The sequence below is a fragment of the Gobius niger genome, assembly GCF_951799975.1.
Source record: "Gobius niger genome assembly, chromosome: 14".
Classification (NCBI taxonomy): Eukaryota; Metazoa; Chordata; class Actinopteri; order Gobiiformes; family Gobiidae; genus Gobius; species Gobius niger.
In genome coordinates, this window is record NC_136865.1 from 26,676,756 (window position 1) to 26,693,043 (window position 16,288).

General features: G+C 39.0%; 2 protein-coding genes across 2 annotated transcripts in view; one reads left to right on the forward strand and one right to left on the reverse strand.

Moving 5' to 3' along the window:
• Nucleotides 1-4,838: 4,838 nt before the first annotated feature.
• On the forward strand, nucleotides 4,839-9,708 carry hsd17b8 (hydroxysteroid (17-beta) dehydrogenase 8). Its single transcript, XM_079571040.1, has 9 exons — nucleotides 4,839-4,897; nucleotides 5,988-6,190; nucleotides 7,343-7,459; nucleotides 8,794-8,889; nucleotides 8,957-9,042; nucleotides 9,184-9,268; nucleotides 9,346-9,388; nucleotides 9,478-9,552; nucleotides 9,614-9,708. Exons 1-9 carry the CDS (start codon nucleotides 4,852-4,854, stop codon nucleotides 9,631-9,633), a joined length of 771 nt encoding a protein of 256 aa, XP_079427166.1. The 5' UTR covers nucleotides 4,839-4,851; the 3' UTR covers nucleotides 9,634-9,708.
• Nucleotides 9,709-13,381: 3,673 nt separating this feature from the next.
• col11a2 (collagen, type XI, alpha 2) overlaps nucleotides 13,382-16,288 on the reverse strand; it is a 35,958-nt gene continuing 33,051 nt past the window's right edge. The window contains exons 57-65 of the mRNA XM_079571103.1: nucleotides 16,087-16,248; nucleotides 15,967-16,020; nucleotides 15,853-15,888; nucleotides 15,723-15,776; nucleotides 15,363-15,648; nucleotides 15,155-15,267; nucleotides 15,005-15,073; nucleotides 14,681-14,917; nucleotides 13,382-14,274 (exon numbers count right to left, since the gene is read on the reverse strand). Of these exons, the coding sequence (XP_079427229.1) occupies nucleotides 14,128-14,274; nucleotides 14,681-14,917; nucleotides 15,005-15,073; nucleotides 15,155-15,267; nucleotides 15,363-15,648; nucleotides 15,723-15,776; nucleotides 15,853-15,888; nucleotides 15,967-16,020; nucleotides 16,087-16,248 (1,158 nt within the window). The 3' untranslated portion in view covers nucleotides 13,382-14,127. The remainder of the gene's footprint in view (nucleotides 14,275-14,680; nucleotides 14,918-15,004; nucleotides 15,074-15,154; nucleotides 15,268-15,362; nucleotides 15,649-15,722; nucleotides 15,777-15,852; nucleotides 15,889-15,966; nucleotides 16,021-16,086; nucleotides 16,249-16,288) is intronic.

Sequence of the window (16,288 nt, forward strand, 5' to 3'; positions counted from 1 at the left end):
AAAGTTGTTGCCTTTTTGAGTAAACACGTAAAGACTCATAGTGTAGAGAGACCTTTCGCATGTTCAGTCTGTGGGAGGAGTTTTACAAGGAAAGACCATCTCCAAAGGCACAAGATGCTTCACACCAGGGCCAGTTCCTTCCACAAAAAACAAGACAGTAACAAAGCTGCGCCCAGCTTCATTTACTGTCAAATCGATGAGTGAACACTGGGCCCAGACTTGAGCCTGGAGTGAGAACTGAGTCTCCACTGCTGCTCCAGAGTTTACTCATGATGAAAACTCAGTCCAGATGAAAATTCATTCTTCTTCTTTTTTTTACACACAGTATTTTTTTTTATTGCCCGACCGATGTGGAATTTTTTGGGGCCGATACCGATATGAAGGGACGATAAATAGGCCGAAATTTTAAGTAATGTAATTTGATGTATTTTTTTAATTATTTTTTTTCCTCTCAAATAGTATACAGTTAAACACATTTATTGTAAAGGATTCAACCATAGAAATATCTCTATTAGAGTTCGTCTGATGCCGATAGGCAGATTCCAAAACGAAAAAGGCAAGTCTCTGTCTCTTATAATTTCGAAATTATAGGTAAAAGTCTAAAGCATACATTTTTATCAAATAGGTGAATAAACTTTTACACCGCAATGTTTCTCCGTCCCCCCTGAAGTTGAAGACTCATTTTAAAACTGAGCTCTTTCCAATGCAAAAAAGAAATCACATTCAGCCTTTGAGATATCGACCCTTTTATCGATATTGTTAAAAAAACAAATAGTGGCCCAATATATCCGACCCTAGATTGTATTATTATTTTACACTGCAGTTTGACAAATGAATGTGTTCAGGCTTTAGTCGTGTGACCTTAAAGGAGCTATACCTGATTTCTTTTCTAGTTATGGAATGATGATGATGAATATTGTCCCGTTCACCCACTGTTTCTTAAACATTACGCTAAAACTGAGCAAATGCAAATAATACATAATACATTACATTTGTATTAGTGTGATGAGAACCTTGGAGTTCACGCTCTGAATAAGTCGTTCTCCTCTCAGACTTTACGCATGAGTTTTAACACATTTCTTTTGCAAAAGTCGTGTCCGTGACTCTGTTCAAATCATGTTTAGTTTAGATCCATTTATCCTGCAATGTCACATTTTCCTAACATACATAGTAATATGCAGCATCTATATAGGCTATGTAAATGTCTTTAAAAAATGCTTATAATGAAAAATGGACGATTGGTTCACTGTAAACATCGTCAACGGCCAAGTAAGGGGACATCGCCCAACCCTAGTCTTCATTAAATACATTGTAAACTCAGACATTTGTGGGGAAAACACTGTAGATGTAATTATAAAGCATTTGTATCAATTTCATGAACTTGGAGGCGAGTTTTCTAGCGTTCTTTTGAAAGTGACCCTGCAAGTAGTGAGATGTGCCTATAAACATGTTCCTGTTAAGAATTGGGAGGCTACAAACATGTTCGGAAGATTAGGGATGAGTTTATACCCCCAACATTTCAATTTAGTGGCTTCCTCTTTCATTGTTTGAAACGCTGTATTTTGTGATTTTATTGTTTTGTTAAAAGCCAACATTTTTTCATTTCAGAGTTTTATCAAAGCTAAAAAAAAATTATCACAGTTTTGGTCATTGTGACTCATTGAATTTGTCACCGTTCTATTTTATTCATTGAAGATCCTGGTTTTGGGGTCGAAACCGTTTGCTCCTGTTCATTTAAGTTGAAACCATAGAGAAGCTGTATCATTCTGTTCATTTTTATTTCAGTTGAATGAAAATAAAGTTGTCAAAAGACTAAGCATTGAACGTTTGAAAATAAAATTGTGCCAGAGAGTTCTACAGTACATTTAAAACATAGGAGCCGTATAACAAAATAAGGCATTGTATTCGTAAAAAAATAAAAATAAAAAAAATGTGTTTTTAGATTTTAAAGCTTAGAATTAGGCCTTGAAAAATCCCTTTGAGCCCCCAAATTAAGTGCAAGACTTGTGGTGTTTGGTGCTACTAAAGTAGTTGCAACAATTGTTTCTGTTTCCAGGTAAAAGCAAAACCTAAGAATAAACAACACAAGAGTTCTGCGTCAGTGCCTCGAACACCAACAACATGTGAAATGTCTCCATCGAAGTTATTTCAAACGATCTGTTATTAATGGTTATTAATAGATCCATGTTATTGACATCAGAACGACAAGATCAAACATTGAACATAGCACTTTTTGTGGGACTTTAAAATTAAATACATTCAACTTCTGATTACACAATGTGGCCACAAGAGGGCAGTGATTGACTGTAGTTGGCCGGTCGACTCGTCGTTAATCGTATGAAATATTGTAATCAAAATATAATAGATAATTTTCAATGTGACGCCAGACCGTGAAAAACAACGGTCCGTTTTGAAATACTCTTCTCTGGATTATTATTCTAGTTGCGTTAGCATTAGCAAGTGATAGATCTAGCATTAGCATGGGTAACAGATCAATAACGGCAACAGAACAGATCTGATTGTGGCAGAAGACGCTCCATACCACAACTGGCTGAATTTACCTAATTCCTTTGGAGAAACTGAAAACATATTTGTCTGTTTTAAAGCGGCTTAAACTGAGAGCTGCTGCTTCCAACACCACAGTCCGATATGTGTCCAATCCATAGATATCGTCCCATCTATGGTCCAATCCCTCCATCTGATCTCTTTAAAACTTACTAAAACACGAACGAATCACAACCATAAACTATCATGACGTAAATACATTTGTTTTAAAAAGAAAAAAGAAGAAAAAAACACACGAAACGAATGCAGTAAAAGAATTAATAAATAAAAACACCTCATGATTGCAGCGAGAAGTCCCTCTAGCGGCCGCTCGGCGAAATGCAATATATGATCAACATAACTGTTACATTAAGATACCACTTCCTGTAAGCCTTTCAGAATAAAATGTAATCACCTTGTGATTACACACTGTTGCCACAAGGGGTCAGTGGTTCACCGTAGTTGGCCGTCGGTTCAGTCACTCGTAAAATATTGAGAGCAAAATAAAAATAAACAGATATCTTTTCAAAGTAATGGTACACAGCGAAAATAACAGTCGGGTTTAAATTACCGTTATTTGAACAATAATTATCTAATTTGCAATTTAGCAACCGTTAGCAACAGATTTAGCATTAGCGCTAGCATGGGCAGCAGAGCCATTATGGAACCACAGATCTATCATAGGATATTTCATTGCAGAACAGAAGACCATTAAGAAAATAAACTGTGTATCGGAACTTTGTTCCGATAAAGGAAAATAAAAAAATAAATACATTGTATAAAAGTGTACATTTGACCAGTTTATAATAATAATAATAATAATAATAATAATAATAATAATAATAATAATAATAATAATAATAATAATAATAATTTGTTAATATTTTACAGAAAAAATGACACAAAAAATATTTAAAATATATTAATTAATATTTTTTCAATGTACTTTTGTATTTTCAATGTACTACACGTTATGTAGACAAGCTTTGAGGGCTCCCCTGTGGTGACTCGGAGGCCCCCTAGGAGGCCCCGAACCCCACTTTGGGAACTAAAGGGGAAATCAGGTTATGCCATTATATTATGCTGATCCCATAAAAGAGGACAGTTTCGTTTTGTTTAGACACTTGCTAAATCTACCTAATTTCTTTTGAGAATCTGATAATCCAATCAATTGAAGTAGATTAAATCCATCCATCTAATTTATTTAAAACCATCTGTTACAAAAACACGAACAAATCACAAAATCACAATCATTGACCATAAACTCTCATGACTGCAACGGTGAAACCACGCCCTCTCGCGGACACATATGGGTACTACATCCAGTTAGTAAAGGTACTTATGTTTACGTTATATAAGTACTTCCTGTGGACCTTTCAAAATAAAACGTTCTTGTAGTAGCGACTAGCATGTCTTTCTTTCTTTCTTTCTTTCTTTCTTTCTTTCTTTCTTTCTTTCTTTCTTTCTTTCTTTCTTTCTTTCTTTCTTTCTTTCTTTCTTTCTTTCTTTCTTTCTTTCTTTCAGAGAGAGAAAGAGATTGAACTTTCCAGGTTAGAGCTCAGTAATAATAATAATAATAATAATAATAATAATAATAATAATAATAATAATAATAATAATAATAATAATAATAATAATAATAATCATTTAGTCTAATTTGTTAACATATAACAGAAAAAATTACATACAAAGCAGCATCAGCAATGACAGTTGGCTAAATACTGGTTTAAAGTCATACATTTTTGCAAATACATGTATTTTCCTTTTAAAAATATTTACATATGTTAATATATCTTTTTAAATGTACTTGTTATGTGGACAACTTTGGGGGAACTTGCTAAATCTACCTAATTTCTTTTGAGAATCTGATAATCCAATCCATTGAAGTTGATTGAATTTATTTAAAACACGAACAAATCACAACATTACAATCATTGACCATAAACGCTCATGACTGAAACGGTGAAACCACGCCCTCTAGCGGACACAAGTGGGTACTATATTCAGTTAATAAAGTTACCAACGTTTACGTGATGTTAATACTTCCTGTGGACCTTTCAAAATAAAACGTACTTATCGTGTAGTAGCGACTAGCGTGTTTTAAAATGTAACTTTCCAGTTTAGAGCTGTTCATTAATTCATTTCTGAGAATGTATGCGGCTATTTTAGCTGATTCATTAAAACAAAAAAAAGGTTTAGGTCCTTTCGAAGTTTAATAAATAGTCCTAACGTTTCTCAGCGTATCGTCTCAAAGCCACTGACGCCGCCTGGTGGAGTGATGTGGAACTACAACAACACAGCACAGTCATGGCGTCCTCCGCGAGGCTCGTATCAAGGTTAGCGCTGGTTACAGGTAACTTTAGTTTATTAAATATGAAACAACTTGCTCTAAAGTCATAGTTGTTTTATAGCAAAAAGGGAAATCAGGTCATGTTATTATATTATGCTGATGCCACGCCGACAGGGCCAAAGAGGACAGTTTCTGAGCAGCACTGAGGGAGTCTGATCTTAACCAGCTAAAGTCGCCTCAGTTTATGGTGCTCTATGAGTTTTACATGTAAATCACCTGTAAATCAATGTTGTGATGAAGTTTCAAGACTTTTACTTTGTATTATCTCGTATTGCTTCTTATATGAATTACTTTCCAGCTCTTTCAGAAGTTTCCACAATTAACCATTAACCTCTTTGGTTTCCCTCTAAACCAGGAGTTAGTCATTGTTAATCCATGATGGGGAACATGCAAAAATGTTTCTTTAATCAGTCCACTATTTAGAACAGACTCAGATACTTTGACGACCAACCATTGTCTCAGTGCACGAATTAATCAGAGATGATCATAGGTTCCAAAATTAGGCTTTCACTAAAAAAAGTCTTAATAAAGCACCTATAGGCTACATTTTTTTAACCTCTTAACCCCCACCTTTCACATTTTCTCCAGTTTGGCATTACCCAAATCTAAACGCTTCTTCGTCAGCTTCTAAGTCAGTGTTGAAGTGACAAAAAAGTGGTGAAAAAGTGACAAAAATGTGATGAAAATTCAACCAAAAAACCCCCACAAAAGAGCAACAAAAAGGTGCCAACAAAGCGATTTAAAAGGGATATAAAAGGGATAAAAAATTAACAAAAATGTGATGAAAATTCAACCGAAAACCCCCCACAAAAGAGCAACAAAAAGGTGCCAACAAAGCGATTTAAAAGGGATATAAAAGCGATAAAAAAGTGACAAAAATGTGATGAAAAAGACCCGTTTACATCAGTTTTGGAGGTCTTAGCTTTCAACTGAGGCGTTGCACTGGCCTATTGGCTGTAGTTTAGACTTGGGTAAAGCCGAACTGGAGAAAAGGTGGGGGTTAAGGGTTTATGTCTGTATGAACGTGTTCCAATCTCCTCTCTAATGTTTTTGCTCCTACACAGTGAATAAATGTATTAAAATGTAATTCCAGGCGGGGGCAGTGGAATCGGGAGGGCCGTGTGCCAGCGCTTCGCCTCCGAGGGGGCGACGGTGGTGGTGGCGGATCTGAGTCGGGACGCGGCCGATGAGACTCTGGACGTCCTGCGGAGGGACCACGGGCGGCGGCAGCACACGGCGGCTCACGTCGACGTCTCGTCCAAGGACAGTGTCGGGAAACTCATCACTCAGATACAGGTAAAGGCTGGAACCAGGGCTGTGTGGCTCCTTTGCTCTCCAGGTCTTTCATTTGTCAGGGTTTCATTGCTGCATTAAAAGTCATTAATCTCCAAAACCAAGCACATTTTCTTCAATTCGGCTTTACCCAAATATAAAGGCTTCTCGACTGGAGCTTACAGTCGATAAACCATGGCTCATTTGAAAGCTAAGACCTACAAAACTGATCTAAATATTATTTTTGTCACATTTTTAAACCGTTCTTGTCGTGTTTTCGTAGTTTTTTTTGTTGTGTGATGTTTTATGTTGTCTTTTCATCGCTGTTTCTGTTGGTTTTTTGTCGTGTTTTTGTAGTTTTTTTTGTTGTGTGATGTTTTATGTTGTCTTTTCATCGCTGTTTCTGTTGGTTTTTTGACGTGTTTTAGTAGTTTTTTGTTGCCTTTTCATAACTTTTTCCATCGCTTTATTGGTCACTTTTTATACATGATTTTGTCACTTTTTCATTGCTTCACTTCAAAGCCTTTTTGTCCTGTTTTCATCGTTTTTTGTTGCTTTCTTGTCACTTTTTCACTGCTTTTTTGTAAATGTTTTGCGTTTTTTTTTCTTGTGTTCTGTCACCTTTGTCGCTTCTTTGTGGCTTTTTGATCACTTTTGTTTTTGTCGCTTTTTTCAAGAAGCTTTTAGATTTGGGTAATGCAAAACCGGAGACAATGGGCTCGGTTCAAGTGGGGGTGTAAGACATTAAAGGAATTGCGCCGAAATTGCTTTGAAAGCCGTCATTAAATTGGCTAAATTGACTTGGCATCAAAACCTCTCGGATAATATCAACATTGTGTGAAAATACAGTAGAAAATTGTTCATTCAATTGCAGTTTTGGCTGAAATTGTACAAAACTTTATTTAGTTTTTTATTCTTGATTAGTTCTGAATTAAAGAATTTCCCCTCATTGCTCAATTTGAAGAAATGTAATCTTGTAATCTTTAATTTATCCAAAGCTCCTATGAAGACACAGGGAATATTTTCTGTTCAAATGCAACAAAAAAGGTCGAGACCGGTGGTTCTAGATACTAAACACTATTGAAAATGCCTTCTTTGTTACTAGAGACAAACATTTAGACAGAGTTTTATCTAAATATCCTCATTCCAGTGTATTTTCCCCCTTTTTTCCCCCAGACACATTATTTCCAGCCTCCGTCCGTGTGTGTGAACGCAGCAGGCATCACTCAGGACGACTTTCTGCTCAGCCTCGAAGAAGAGCAGTTTGACAAAGTTATTCAAGTCAACCTCAAGGTACAGCCCAGGGTCCCGCCGCCGCAGAGGGGAACTTCTGCAGACTTTTGTCCACTCCCTCTGGGTTAAAACGGCTCCTTTTATTCTATAGTGGCACAAACAATGGGCTACTATCTGTATCATGCCCTTTATGATTAATCAGTAAATGTTTCATCAGTAAATATTCAGACTTGTGTTCAGCATTAGGCGTAATTAATCTTTTGCTGGGACTTGAAGGAGCACCGTGAATAATGAAAGTGGTTCTCAAAGTTTTCACACCAAGTTCCTACAAATATATCATTCAGGACAACACCATCTAAACACCTTAAATGTGATTAGATCTGTGGGGATAATCCAGCTCTAAATGAGATTAAACCATGGATGAATAGTTTGAAATTTCTGCAGCACAAACATATTGCATTTATAAAACACTTTGCCCCCCTGTCCACGTGAATTTAACTGTGTGTCCACCTTTTAACCTCTTAACTCCCACCTGAACATGTTTTCTCCAAATTCTCCAAATCTGAAAGCTTCTACAAAACAGCAATAAAAAACGAGAAGAAAATGAGGATGTAAACACAACAAAAAACGCTTAAAAGTGACCAAAAAAAGTGACCAAAATGACTAAAACTCATCAAAAAAGTGACAAAAATCCAGCAAAAAAAAGACAAAAATCCTGCAAAAAAATGACAAAAAATCCAGCAAAAAATTACAAAAATCCAGCAGAAAAAAAGACAAAAATCCAGCAAAAAAGTGACAAAAATCCAGCAAAAAATGACAAAAATACAGCAAAAAAATGACAAAAATCCAGCAGAAAAAGAAATAATCCAGCAAAAATATATGACAAAAATACAGCAAAAAAAGACAAAACTCCAGCAAAAAAGTGACAAAACTCCAGCAAAAAGTGACAAAAATCCAGCAAAAAATGACAAAAATACAGCAAAAAAATATGACAAAAATCCAGCAAAAAAAAGACAAAAATCCAGCAAAAAATGACAAAACTCCAGCAAAAAGGTGACAAAAATCCAGCAAAAAATGACAAAACTCCAGCAAAAAAGTGACGAAAATACAGCAAAAAAGTGACAAAAATACAGCAAAAAAGTGACAAAAATACAGCAAAAAAGTGACAAAAATACAGCAAAAAAAAAGACAAAAATCTAGCAGAAAAAAGAAAAAAATACAGCAAAAAAGTGACAAAAGAGCAGCAAAAAAGTAATAAAGTGACAAAGCACAATAAGTGACAAAAACAAATAAGGGAAATAAAAAGTGACGACAATGGCAAAGAGGAGAGAATGCATTTGGTTTTGGCGGGTGGTAAGAGGTTAACCCTAACAGTGACTCATGTGCCTCCCTAGGGCACGTTCCTGGTGACTCAGGCCGTGGCTCAGGCTCTTGTGGCCTGTGGAGCCTCCAAAGGTTCGATCATTACTCTGGGCAGCATCGTTGGAAAGGTACAGCCGCTTGTGAGGATGTTGTTCTTTACGAAAAGGCACTAAAGACAGCCTTGTATTTTTGTAGGTGGGGAACATTGGACAGGCAAATTATGCAGCCTCTAAAGCAGGCGTTGAAGGTTTGACCAAAAGTGCAGCCAAGGAGCTCAGCAAGTACGAAGAGGCTTAATATTTACAAGAGTTTGTGCCATAAACATACAGTATTTGACCTTGAGAGAGAAACACTAATCCCTGTGCCACTATTTGCATTATCCCTGTTCTGTAAATGTATTGAATTACATTTGCTTATTTCAGATTCGGCATACGCTGTAACTGCGTGCTGCCTGGTTTTATCTCCACTCCAATGACGGATAAAGTTCCCGAGAAGGTTATCAACAAGGTACAGTCTGCAATGTTGTTTATTTATGGTCCAGTGTTGCTTTAATTGTTCTTATAAGTAACTGTTGTCTGTTTCAGTTGTTGACTTTAGTGCCTTTGGGAAGAATGGGTGAACCTGCAGGTCAGTGAGCGTCACATTTGTGCAGCTACACATTTAAGTTTCTCACGTTCCACTAATATCTCTTGGCAAATCTCCTTTTTGTCCACCAGAGGTCGCTGATGTGTGTGCCTTTTTAGCTTCGGATGAATCCAGATACATCACAGGGACCAGTGTTGAAGTCACAGGTGAAAACATACCTATATTCTATTGTAAAGATGATACAATTCATGTTATTTTCTTTGCCAGGTGGACTTTTCATCGGTTGACGCTGTTGTCCATTAGTTTAATGTCATCAGAGTCCGTCCAAATTCATGCCTGAATCACTGTGTCATATTTTTTAGCACTTTTAATAAAAAATTATGTTGATTTTCTTAAAGACGGTGCTTGTTTTTAATTTCCCTCAAAGTTTCCCCAAACGTTTTAACATTTGACTGGTGCCTTTTTCCCAGGACTATAAGTTTATATTATCCATAAAGTATTAGGTTAAAGGTTTTGTTCCATTCAGAGACATATATTTGTCTGTGTGTGTATATGTTGGGCTGGTGAGAGACTTAACTTACCTTTGGTTTTGGCTAATGAACAAGTGTGCAGTTTTTAGAGGTATTACATCTCAAAGGTATTACGTTTCAAATTTTAACCAGGAGATTAGCGGTTCAGATCCCGGCTCCCGCAGGTGGACACTGTCGTTGTGTCCTTTGACCAGCCTGGGCCCGACGGGGTCCGGACGCCCAAAGGGGTTACGAGCTGCGAGGTCCCAGGATGATTTCAAGATAAAAAAACAAAAAGACATACACCTTTATTTGTGTGGGAAAATCCGGTTTCCCCGACCTCCGGATCAGGTCGGCCCACAATGGCAGTGCGGCTCAGTCGCAACAGCTCAGGACTAACACCTGAGCACTATTTCGTACACTTGTACAATGACAAATAAAGCACTTACTTATTTATTTATTCATTTAGGCTTAGAACCTTAGAACCAGCTCTTTCCAACAGTAAAACGTTAGTTTTTGAGGTTACAATTGTGTAAATATTGTGTGTTATTAGTCTATGTAAGGTCACAGTCTGTATTGCCAGAATAGATGGTAAATCTCCCTTTGAGACAATCCCCTTTTAGTCTAAGGGGGAAAAGATGTGGCCTATGGGGTCATCACCTACAGCTGTGTATATAAGACCAGTGCTCAGTCTCAAAGACCTAACTGAGGATGACAGTTGGATCACTGTTGAAATGTTTTAGTTGATACAACAAATCAAAATAAAAAAAGGTCCAGTTGAAATATTTAATTTTTGAAGCATTTATGTGACCTGGATGAAAAAAATGAGCTTACATAGACTAATTGTAGATCAATTTGGCAGTGAATGCCTGAAGTTAGTACGAGATTGGGAAAAGACTGCAAGAAAAATGTCAGACTATAGATATCACGTGCACTTTAACCTTAGGAGCTGGAAACACATGATCTTTCCCATAAGTTTATGCTTAAAATCTGCTGTCAGGGGCAGAAGGCAGCAGGGATTTTGCAGAGGACACAAAGACAGTTGCAAATTGAAAGGATCCGTCAGATACATTTCACACTGGATGCATTAATTGTTGAAAGTCAAACAAAAACTGGGGGTAATTTGCACATTACAACATCGAGCAGACACAATCCCCACATAAGCCGAAGGGAGACAAAAGGAACAAATGCACATTGAGCACTGATTGAAACATTGTGGTTACCCACAGTGGGCAGCTCAAAACTAAGGATAGGAAACAGAAACCGAACAATAAAATAAGAAGGAAGCATGTGGTTATCCCATATGTTTCCGGGGTGTCAGAAAACTTTGTAAGCACCGTATCCCTGTATATTTTAAGCCTATGTCCACGCTCCATGCTCCAAAACGCCTCCGCCACATAAGTGAGCAGCTTCTACACAAGCGCATATATCAACATCGACACCCGAGCTCCTCTGGACAGGACTCTGCAGTGTTTTTACATCAGCAGAAACATCAGCACAGCTTTCAAGACCAGGATGTCAATATATGGGCAGGGAGGAGAGGTGGTTTGAGAGGGGCATAAAGGAGGCCATCTATGTTAAAGTGGAGAAGCCCTCTCTGAACAGAGGGGGCTGTGACAGTACCTCAGAAGTTTGAGAGCTAACATCTTTTCCCCCTTAGACTAAAGGGGTTTGCCTCAAAGGGAGGTTTACCATCTAATCTGGCAACACAGACTGTCACAGGTGTGGCCTATTGGGTCATCACCTACAGCTGTGTATATAAGACCAGTGCTCAGTCTCAAAGACCTAACTGATGATGACAGTCGGATCACTGTTGAAACGTTTTAGTTGATACAACAACAAATCAAAATAAAAAAGGTCCATTTAGTTTTTGAAGCGTGTAAAATTATTCCTGTAAAAAATACAGTTCCGGGACATGTGTGCCAATTCAACAAGAAGACTGGGGCAACCAAACACTGGTCTGACGGCCACATTTGGCCCCCGGGCCGCACTTTGGGCACCCCTGTCTTAGATCATTTGAATGGTCATTTTGAGCTGAAACGTTTGTAAACCCCTGCCCCAGGGCAGCTGTGGCTACAGTAGTGATTTACCACCGACAGTATATCGGGTTCCCAAAGTGTTGTGGACAACGTCCTTCACATACAGTTCGAGTTTGAAACTAACTTTATATGTATTTGATCCATAAGCAGCTGATACTCACTGTACATTTAATGAGGAAAAAGAATATTCTTTGAAAAGAGCAACATATCCAGTACTTTTGGATCTTTAAGGGGCTGGACTTTGGGAAGGGCTGACCTATATAATAAAAACAGAGACAAACAGCTCTTTTAAAAAGATTATATATTACAGAAATCACAATTTAAAAAATACTTACACACATCTTTAAAATAATACTTTTTTCTTTTTTTCAGCACCATATTTTAATGTCAAACTGTTTGTCTTTAACATAATAAAAACAAACACATGTTGAGGTCTCATTCTCTCTTTAAAAAAACAAAAACTTTAGGACAAATTTGGTCAGTTCAGATTCAACCGAGACGCCCCCGACACAGACTTCAAAATAATCACAAAAGAGTGGACGAAAAATACTCCCTCCTGTGGCTCGATCGCTCTCTCCCTCTCACGAGCTTCCCCCTCCCCACGGTGCGAGTCTGAAACCGAGGCACAAAATAACATCGACAGAAGTGGAGGGTCAACATTTAATCAGTGGAAGAAAATGTAACACAGTACAGCCGATATCATAGAGGGATGTTACAGGAAGAAACGCCACAGACTCTGGTAGTAAAAAAAAAAAACAGGGCAAAAACACAATGAATCTCGTTGTTCGTTCGCTATAGCAAATAAATACAAAGATACCACATTTGACGGGAAACTTGGTGGTAGATGTTTTAATCTCAAAGCACCCTGTTTTTAAATAAATACAATAGAATATCACTATTTCTGTACAATTTGTATGTAATGCACATTTTCCCCAGTAAAAAAAAAAAAAAAGCTTAATGAAATGGTGAAAAAAAAAGGAATAGTTAAGTATTGCCACAGTTTCTTCGGTAAAGCATGCGTTAAGTTTGATTTGGCTTTGCAGATAAAAAAAAAAGGCAGATTTAACCCATTCATAATAGATAAGTGTTGATCATTTATGGTAAAAAAAGAAACAAAACATCCCACTTTTAACCCCAGAGTGCGGAAATCTGCTGCACATTTACATAATCTGTGAAATAACGAATCATCTTTGGACTTGATTGTCTAGACTTTTACTAAGCATTTTCCAACAAATGAAAGTCTCCTTTGTTTTCATGGGGTTAAGAACAAAATAATCATTGTACAGCAAGCATCCAGCATTAAAAAAAAGCATAATTTCAGCACCGGTTTCATCTGTAAATCACAGTTTATAAAATAAAAGAGGAAAAGGGAGAAACTTTAAAAGCGGGACATGGTTAACCACCCTTTGTATAATTTGAGGTTGTGAACTGGTAGCGTCTTTGGGATTTTCTTTAGATACTAAGACTGTGTGTGACTCCGTGTTTACAATGCAGGAAACGTAATGGAAGCCGATCCATTGAAAGAGTTGACATTGTTGAATAAAAACAACCTTTACCACAACATTAACGCCAGGTTCCTGCCACTTTCTAGCCCTTATTGATGCATTATTGCGCTCTGCTTTTGACCCGACCTCCAGGATCTTGTTAAGACGTGCCTAGCAGGTGTGAGGAGTGGCCCGTTGTGCATGTTTTAGGCCGATGGAGGGGAAGCCAAAGCACCCGGTCGTAAGTTGTTCCGGTATTTTAACACTACGTCGCTTGAATTGCAAACAAAAGAGTAAAGACCTTGAAATAGGGGAGGTAGAGAGAGTTTGTGACAATGGGGAGGAGAGGGCGGTGAGAGGGGACCGAGGCAGGGCATCCAGCTTCTTTATTTTTTTTCTTCAGGCCGATTCAACAAACACTGATTCGCTCCAAAAAGACGCGCTCTTTCTCCTTCTGTCTTCTCGCAGATGTTTGCCCACTCAGTCTTCTCCTTTCAGAAAGTTTCTTCAATAAGATTTCTCCTCTTGTTTCTCCTCCGGCAGATACTGAAGGCGAGAGATGGTCCCACCGCAGTAGATGCAGACGTGTGTGTGTGTGTGTGCGGGAACATGTTTCATTTATTAATTTACAAGATAATTTACAAAACATCGGGCGTGTTTTCTTACATGTCGGTGTGTCTGTAAGTGCACGTGTGGGAGTGTCGGCGTGTGTCGCTCTGTGTTGATGAGTGGACAGTGTGAAGGTGTTTTTAGCCCTCGAAACAGACAGGTCCCACTTCAAAACCAAACTGCTGGTTGCTCTCCCCAAAGTCTGACACCTTGATGTCCAGCAGAGGGAGATGCTCCACTTGTGGCGTGTTTACCTCCAGCACTGTCCTGTCAAAGCCCTTGCGATACTGCGGAGAGATGGAAGCAGAAAGGTTACTCACTTATTGCCCTTTTTTCACTTTAAAATGTTTTCCTATTATAAGCTCTAAATGTAATTTGATATAATCTTGTAAATGTTAATGGTTTAAAGTGAACTTCTTTATGGTATGAAATGTCTCTTTGATAAACTCTGCACGCAGGTCTTTTCACAATCAGAGTCAGGATTCAATCCAAGGCACAACCACATTTGCACCAAGGCACCAAACACTAACACTTCATTCAAATGCCAAAACCCCTTACGGGGACCTGATTGTACATGTTTTAAGTGGTGGGAGAATGTGGAGCACGTGAGAGACGTATAACTCCACAAGATAAAGCCCACCTGACCTTACTCCTGTGAGGTTTACATGTGTAATAACTGCAGTGTGCACTCACAGAGCAGCCGTCCACCAGGGCCTTGATGTAGGGGTAGCTCTCGTAGCTGAGCTCCTCGTCGTTGGCCCCCTGCAGACGCAGCGCTCGGCTGTAGCTGTTCTTGTTGCTGCGGTCGGCCCAGGCCACAGACCGATGACAGTGGTATGTGACGCTCTGCCGCGCCTGGACACTCAGGAGCCGCAGGAAGCCCAGCTGCACCACACCCACGGGCTCCCCATTAGAGTCCACGTATGTGAACTACAGATGAGAGAGAAATGCATTTACCACATACTGAAGTCAAACAATAACTGCAACAGCAGAGAAGAAAAGCAGTTCAGAACTTACTTTGTTGCCTGTGGCAAACTGACTGTACCAGGATCCTGGAGTCTCTTTGTGCCACGTGTTTATCTTCACCTAATACCAGAAATCAACACATTACATACTGTTTGTATACTACTCTGTAATATTCTTCTATTGTAATGTTTATGAACTGACTGTGCTGCTGCTCTTGCTCGGGTATAAGCACGTCTCGACTCCTTTAGTGAAATTACAGAAGACCTTGAAGGAGTCTCTGGAGCAGCCCTGGTTAGGATCGATCCAGTACTCTCCTGAAAAGCACGAGAATGAAGCAATGTTAGTATCTGTCAGTTATAAAACATTAGGGCGCAGGTTTTACAGTTTCTCTAAAGCAAGAGTCACTCGCCGTCTTTGAGGTCTGGCTGGCTGAGGTGCAGGTCCTGGCAGGTGCGGGCGGGGCTCTCCTGCGTGCCCAGTGGGAATCGTAGAGTTTCGATTTCTTGTCGTAGTGAGTTCAAAGATCCAAAGATCTCCTCCATGCCTTCACTGCCCATGAGGAACTCTGCACCGGTGGCATCAGCAGCGGGCATGTCTGAGTCTGAATCTAACATGATCTGACTGGCATCGATTGATCGCTTGGATTTGGGACTTCTCTGGATTGGCAAAGGCTGAATGACTTCACCCGGTGGGCCCTAGAAACAAAGTTCATGTTTTAAACAAGCAATAATTTACTTATACAAAAGTTACATGTGTGACGAAGCCTTACAGGAGGTCCGGGAGGTCCCTGTACACCTTTCTCTCCCTTTGGACCAGCTCCTCCCTAAAAGCAGCAGAAATGTTTGAGACTCTTCTATTGGGCTAAAAACATAATGTTCAAATATTAAATCTATACTTACAGAAGCTCCTTTAGCTCCCTTGATACCTTGTTGGCCCTGTAACAAAGTGTTAGTTCATCATTAGTATAAAGTCAATCTAATATAAACAAAACCAAATCTGTGGAGAAAACTCACAGGCAGACCAGGGGGACCAGCAGGACCGAGGGGGCCGGTGCCTCCTTGCATTCCCTTGAAGACAATGACATTTCTTTAGATTCTGAGATGTGCTGTGTCTACGCTGATATAAAGACTTACATTCTCTCCCTTTGGTCCAGAGGATCCGTGAGGCCCGGGCAGCCCGCGGTCTCCCTTCTCGCCCTGCTCTCCAGGAGGTCCGATCAGACCAATCAGACCTGGATGACCCTTCTCTCCTTTAGCTCCTGGATCTCCACGCAGTCCGACCAAACCTGGAGGGCCCTGAGGTGCAGAACAGTGACATAAAGAACTTTAGGAAGAT